The 6,864-nt window shown below is 42.7% G+C and overlaps 1 protein-coding gene across 1 annotated transcript; it reads left to right on the top strand.

The window, feature by feature from the left end:
- Window positions 1-19: 19 nt before the first annotated feature.
- Window positions 20-6,467, top strand: LOC144078800 (uncharacterized). The gene is made up of 19 exons (XM_077607166.1): window positions 20-253; window positions 641-760; window positions 869-1,009; window positions 1,252-1,377; window positions 1,591-1,713; window positions 1,808-1,930; window positions 2,686-2,808; window positions 2,876-2,998; window positions 3,198-3,320; window positions 3,432-3,557; window positions 4,250-4,378; window positions 4,456-4,548; window positions 4,825-4,920; window positions 5,102-5,197; window positions 5,284-5,379; window positions 5,541-5,642; window positions 5,713-5,818; window positions 5,979-6,095; window positions 6,188-6,467. The coding sequence occupies exons 1-19, from the start codon at window positions 145-147 to the stop codon at window positions 6,249-6,251; spliced, it is 2,136 nt and encodes a 711-aa protein (XP_077463292.1). The 5' UTR covers window positions 20-144; the 3' UTR covers window positions 6,252-6,467.
- The last annotated feature ends 397 nt before the right edge of the window (window positions 6,468-6,864 follow it).

Raw genomic sequence — 6,864 nt, 5'->3', positions numbered from 1 at the left:
GCCACTTCTGTCAACCCTGCCACTCTCAGTCAAGCACCCACTGCAACTGAAAGCCAAACTTCCAATACTACTTCCAGCCAAACACCCACTTCCGCTGCCCCCCAGCTGTCGAGCCTTGTGCCTCAGTGTCCTGGTAACCTGGTGATGATGGAGGCTAACTCGACTTGTGGTTGCGCATCTGACATGCTAAAGACTGGAGACATTTGTTCCTGCCAGCTTGGCTTTAGTCTTGTTGGCACTGGAGAATGTAAAGGTGAAGTACCAATCTTCTTTTTTGTGTCAAATATATCTGAAGTGAGGCTGGATTACTGTACACGAGTTTTACATTTGAGTGCATGATTATCGAAAATACTGTACTTATAAAATTAATTGGTTCCAGAACTTGTTTCGTAACTTGGATTTTTCGTAAATAGAGCAGTACTTTATATGTACATTCTTTAATCCGTCCCATGATCCTAAAAAAAAATCCTACCAAGCATCCATTTTAATGTTTCCTAAAGATTCAATATCGTAGCGATGGTAGGTGAGTTACAGGAAATGTAATATTTACACGTTGGGGGATTTTGTAACCTGAACATGTTGTATGTAGAAGCATTTGTATGTAGAGGTACCACTGTGTTTTCATTTCTTCCATCTGCAGATGTTGACGAATGCCAAGGAGAAGCCCTGTGCGGTCCTTACGCCGACTGCACCAACACCCCTGGCTCGTACTCATGCCTGTGTCACCGTGGTTACCTGGCGGGCGCAGGAGGGTGCCAGGGTCCGTCCGCAGAGATGATGTTTGTGTGTTGGAGCATGATGAGGAATCATTAGAGGTGTCATGTTGGGTCTCGTGACTCCGCTAAATAATACTTTGCCGGTTTCGCAGATGTAGACGAGTGCGCTTTGGCAGCCGTGACAGGACTGCGAGCTTGCGGTGTGAATGTAGAGTGCACCAACACACAGGGGTCCTTCAGCTGTTCTTGCCCGATTGGATCTTTCATGACTCCTGATGGAGATAACTGTGAAGGTGAGTCTGTGATTGGGAATTTTTTTTACAAGAAAATACCCGGCCAGTATTCCCAAAAGAGTTGCTCATAGTGGCCAAAAATTATAGATTATATTTAGTCCAGATTTATTTGGAACCACTTGCTGTGGCTTTACCTGTCTATGGTGATATCCCATGATGGGTACCAGCTTGACAAAGTTTTATCAGTGGCAGTTAATTTGGTGATTTTATATAACTTGTGTGTTCTCTCTTTCCTCGAGTAGACGTGGACGAGTGCACTATCGAGGAGCAATGTCCCTTTCAGCTGGGAAAAGTGTGTGTAAACACACCAGGGAGCTTTTTGTGCCAATGCAGGCCTGGCTTCAGAGCAGAGGCTGCATCATGTCTGGGTAAGATAGGCACTCAAATTTAATTCAAAATGCTCTCTCATTAAGTAGAACACTTATCAAGAACACTTAACAAGAATCCTCTCCATTCTAAGACTGAACGGGTGCCTTTTAACACACTTAGGTGTGTGTTTAGTATTGTATTCACATCATGTGTTGTTGTGGTAGTTAGTAAAAGAAAAACATTTTTTTTTAAACCAAAAACACCCTTCACAGATGTAAATGAATGCTCGGAGGGTCCCGCACTGTGTGATGGCCGGAGTGTGTGTGAGAACACATTGGGCAGCTACAAGTGTGTGTGCCCACCAGGTTACCGGGGAAACGGCACACTGTGTGAAGGTAGGCAGTTATTATAGTCTTTTGTCGGGAACAGAACTTCCTGTTGACAATGCGTGATAAGATATGTAGCCGATCTTTTTGTCTTTCTTTTCAGATGTGAACGAGTGCGCGATGAGCGCTCACGGCTGTGACGTCAACGCCCGTTGTGGCAACATCATTGGCTCATACTTCTGCCAGTGCTATCAGGGTTTCAATGGAGATGGGTATGCTTGTTTTGGTAAGTGTTTGTGCTGCTGGTGTGTATAGTAGGTGTGTTATGGCTAACTGGTTTCAATTATTAGGAGGGGGTAAAATCATTTTCAAAATGAATTACTCCTTTGAAAAAATACAAAATTGGAATGAAATATCTCTAATAGAAAACGTTTACATATAAACTGAAAACATATTTATTTTTTCATGTTGAGGTGTCAGAGAGTATATGTTTCGCAGCATGGCACAAATGTGTAAGTGAATTGTTGTTCGTTCCATTGAACCCTGCGATTGGCTGGCCACCATTTCAGTGTGTCCACATGCCCACAGTTGCCTGGGATAGGCAATGAATGAATGTGTATATAGATATACTACATACGTTGTTCATATATAAGTCGCACTCGACTGTAAATGAACGTTGTCCACATTGTCTTATGAGATATTTAAACCACAACAAGGCGCACACTAGGCTGTAAAAATCCTTAAATGAACCATCCCATCAAAATTGATTTTGATGCCCTACCCCATGAATCGTTTGTCATAGAAATCCGCATCCAAATATTTATGATGTTGGATAGGAAACTTTCTACACATGACGTCATAATGATCCCATTTACTTTGATTTGCTTTGTACTTTGTGCTTTTGCTTTGTTGTTCTGTCTAATCAGCCATTTGCTACTGTCACAATGAAATTTCCCGAATGCGGGATGAATAAAGTTATCCAATCCAATCCAATTCACGAGCATTAGCTCTTGATGCACCTCAAATCTATTTCATTTACAGACATTGACGAGTGCGCAATGAGGAACGGACACTGTGAGCACAATTGTACAAACGAAGCAGGAGGCTACAGTTGCCACTGTGCCGCCGGATACCAAATGAAGGAAGATGGACACAGATGCACAGGTGAACCGATATATTCAATTTAGGTACTGAATAACATAACTCATAGGAACTGTTTTTAAACCTCTAGATGTGAATGAGTGTTTGTCCCAGAATGGAGGCTGTGCGCATTTTTGCATCAACAATCCGGGATCCTTCCAGTGCTTGTGCAAGCCTGGCTACCAGCTACATATTGACGGTCACACCTGCGTAGGTCAGATTACCCGCTGACACTCTTTTGCTTTTCACTACAATCTACCCACTCATTTTGTATTTAAACACGGATGAGTATGGCTAAATCACTCACCGTTTTTGCAAGCGAGCGCCCCAAGAGCACATTTTTTGGGTCAGTGATATCACAGAGTGAAAACTTTGTTCCAAATGAGTTTTTTTCCTGAATATCTTTCTGTTAGACATCGATGAATGTAAACTCCAGAACGGCGGTTGCTCGCACGCTTGCACCAATTCCGTGGGGGGACGCATCTGCCACTGCCCGCCACCATTGCTGCTTGACACCGACAACCTCACCTGCATCAGTATGTTACAGGAAATCACGTCATTGTCAAATGAAAAAAAGAACATTGTCAAAGAAAATAGGATGCTATTCTGTTTTTTTCAAAGTGGTGTTTTTCCCCCCATTTCTCCAGATGTTACGTCTTGTAAACTGAGAAACGGTGGTTGCGACCACAAATGCATCACAAGGGCCGAGGGGCACATTCAGTGTAGCTGCCCCTCTGGCTGGACGCTGAGTGAGGATCGGAGAAGCTGCCAGGGTAAGACCTCCAGCTACATTTAAAAGTATGTGCGCCACAACCACCGTAAGAGTTTTTTTTTCCCAAAGGTAAGACCTCCAGCTACATTTAAATGTATTTGCACCACAACCACCGTAAGAGTTTTTTTCCCCAAAGGTTTTCTCACTGTATCTTTAGTGGCTCATTGGGGGGGGGGGGGGGGGGGGGGGGGGGAGTGTGTTTAGTTCCGCTGGTTTAAAGGCATTGCATTTCACCCCACTGTTTACTACAGATGCCAGCCAGTACATTCCTTCCTGAGTTGAATAAGCTCTTCTAGAAGGTTGGCTTCAGCACCAGGGGGAGCACATACTACAAATTTATTTCTATATTTTTCAAAATATTACATTTCTATTAAAATCTGATTTACTATATTCCATTCCAAGTCACACCAGAGAAAAATGCACAATAAATAGGAAAAACATAAGTTGCACATGAGTGTTACTCACATGTGCTAACATAACAAAATAATATTTATTCAGACCACAAATATCCTAAGCAACAAAAGCCAAACTCTTGATCTCATTCCAAATGACTACCAATTCTTAACATCAAGGACAACTCTAGAAATAGAGAGCACCCCCCCCCAAAAAAATAATAAGTTGCTGGCTAATACCCAGAAAGCGCCATAACAATACTTTCTTTACGTTCACAAAACATTTGTTTTCTGTCATGAGATGTGGACGAGTGTGGAGATTTTATCAACGGGGGCTGCGAGCAGTTGTGCGAGAATCACCCTGGCACATTCAACTGTACATGCAGGGAAGGCTATCAAGTACAAACTGACAACCTCGCCAAGTGCCAGCGTGAGTCAATCCGGACATCTGCAAAATGAGTACAGTCCCTTTTTTGTGTTGAGTCTTGCGCTTTCTCATCTTTCCAGCTGTGTGCGATCCCCCCTGTCGGAACTATGGAATTTGTATGGCGCCAAACAGCTGCGACTGCCCTCTGGGTTACCCTGGCCTTGGCTGCTCAGGTTCCATTTTTTACTCACATATTGACCTTTATACACATGTAACAAGAGTGGGCAATTTTGAGGGCTCAACAGCTTTTTTCATTTTTAAAAAAATCACAGGTAGCAATACTGGTAAAGTAGTATAATAATTTGCAATGGTGCCCTGATCACATGAATACAATGGAATGCTACTTAAAGTTCTCTCCTGGATTTGACAGGATAGTTGAAGCGTAGCGTTATTGGTATTTGTCCCACACCGAGAGTCGTTAATTTTTTAATGTTTCCCTGTGTTTTCAGCCATGTGCTCCCCACCTTGTGCGCATGGAGGTACATGTATGCGCTGGAACAATTGTTTATGTCCTCCAGGCTGGACCGGAGACGCTTGCCACACAGGTACTTTACCTTTTGCTCGCTATTAAACGGAAAGCGGACTGAGTTGAGTTGGGTTCATCCATGAGTGCAATACCCAAATGCCTGAAGAGGCTACTTTTATTCTCGGAAATTCTCCCTACTGATTCAGCTTTAGTCCGTTTCAGTAAATTATAATTATAAACATTTTGCCCTTGCCTGTCAGCCATCTGTGAGCTACCGTGCACTAATGGGGGTCGCTGCGTGGGTCCCGGTAGCTGCCAATGTCCGTCAGACTACACAGGTCCCCAATGCCTTTTGCGTGAGTAACCAAAACATGCAACAATGCATGTTTTAATCACAGCAGACAACTTTCCACCTCTGACGTGTTGTTTGTGTGTTTTACAGCCTTGTGTACACCCGACTGTCAAAACGGCGGCCGTTGCGTGGACGTCAATAAGTGCACATGTGTCGGCGGATGGCAAGGAGCTCGCTGCCAGATAGGTGAGATTTTTCCAATGAGTAATCCTGGCAATTTACATTCCACCTGCGGACTGAATGAAATTACCTGTTTTTTTTTTTTACGTTTTAAACAATATTCTTTCCACTGGGTTGCATGTAATATCGCTATTGTGTTGTTTGTCTCTATAATTCTTCTCATTCAGAGCCGGTTCAATGTCAGAAACCTTGTAAAAACGGCGGCACGTGCGAAGGCCTCAATAGGTGTCGCTGTCCCAAAGGATTTACTGGAAGTGTCTGTGAAACAGGTCAGTGTGTGTGTTTGTATCATGATGATGATGATGAGTGTTTTCACCCTTCTGCCACACTCATACGCAGCGGTGACCACCCCGTGCGTCCCTCCCTGCCGACACGGGGCCACATGTGGCCCTCACAACACTTGCACCTGTCCTGAGGGCACCGCGGGCCTGCGCTGCGAGAGACTGTGAGAACTTTATTATATCTCATTTTCAGAGCTGTGAGGCCGACGAGCTAAGCACTCGCACCACCGGGCCGCCCAACTTTATTATATATTCCATTCAATTGTTTGAATGGGGCTGTAGTATTCCAGTTTTGCAATGTGTGATGTTCTTATCTATGTTTAGCACATGCCCTGTCGTCACCACTGTGGTCAGCATGGCTCGAGCGGTGAGGAAAGCTTTTAGGGGGAGTTATGTTGACCGTTGTGGACCATTTGGGATCCAGCTTTGCACCAAATACAGGTTTTGTATTTGTTTCTTAATTAGATTATCATTTGAAAAAATTAAGAGTTGGGTAGTAATTATTTATGTGACATTTTGTTTCTTCCTAACAGGATGAACCAAGCACGTGTGTACCTACAAGCCTACAGGGTGGGTTACAAAATTCAGTGTCCATAGAGAAAAAGGTAGATAATGGATAGAATACATTTTATCCACTATTGAAGCTGTAAAATACTATGAATTAAATTGAATACTTTAGAATTGGATTAAATGTTGAAATAAAAAAATGCCTTTAATACTACTATAAAAGCAAAGGCGTGTTCTTTGTTAATCTACAATGGATTCAGATAGCATCGTTTGTTTTTTATGGTGGATTAAAGGTTTTTATTTTTATGACTTTATAGCAGTGAATTTATGCACTGCCCACACTAACTTGAAATACAACATCACTTGCACTGTACTCTTGTTTGCATACTTATGATAGTAGATGATTAAAATGCAAGTTAATGAAGCTGGCCTCTAGTTCAAATGTTTACAAATGTTGCTGAGGCCATATTTTAATGTATCCACCAGCCATTACTTTAAAATGCAGAGATGGATTTTATAATGTAAGGGCATCTGGGTAGCATTTTTTACATTTTCTGGCACTAAGTGGCCAAGTAATATTCACCCGGCGTGTCTTTGTTGTTGAAGTGGTAACGTAGAGCCACAAGACGGCAGCAAAGAGTATAATATGTTCCAGTTTAGTTCCAGTTTGATATTAGCAAAGTAAAACGCCTTTAAAGTGATA

The sequence above is a fragment of the Stigmatopora argus genome, chromosome 8, assembly GCF_051989625.1.
Source record: "Stigmatopora argus isolate UIUO_Sarg chromosome 8, RoL_Sarg_1.0, whole genome shotgun sequence".
Classification (NCBI taxonomy): domain Eukaryota; kingdom Metazoa; phylum Chordata; class Actinopteri; order Syngnathiformes; family Syngnathidae; genus Stigmatopora; species Stigmatopora argus.
This window is presented reverse-complemented; position numbering and strand designations above follow the sequence as displayed.

Excerpts from the sequence above, each read along its gene's own strand:
- LOC144078800 (XM_077607166.1), top strand. The coding sequence starts at position 145 with ATGATGGAGGCTAACTCGACTTGTGGTTGCGCATCTGACATGCTAAAG. Across the intron at positions 2,999-3,197 it reads TGACGGTCACACCTGCGTAG|ACATCGATGAATGTAAACTC; the intron begins GTCAGATTACCC and ends TCTTTCTGTTAG. Across the intron at positions 3,321-3,431 it reads CGACAACCTCACCTGCATCA|ATGTTACGTCTTGTAAACTG; the intron begins GTATGTTACAGG and ends CCATTTCTCCAG.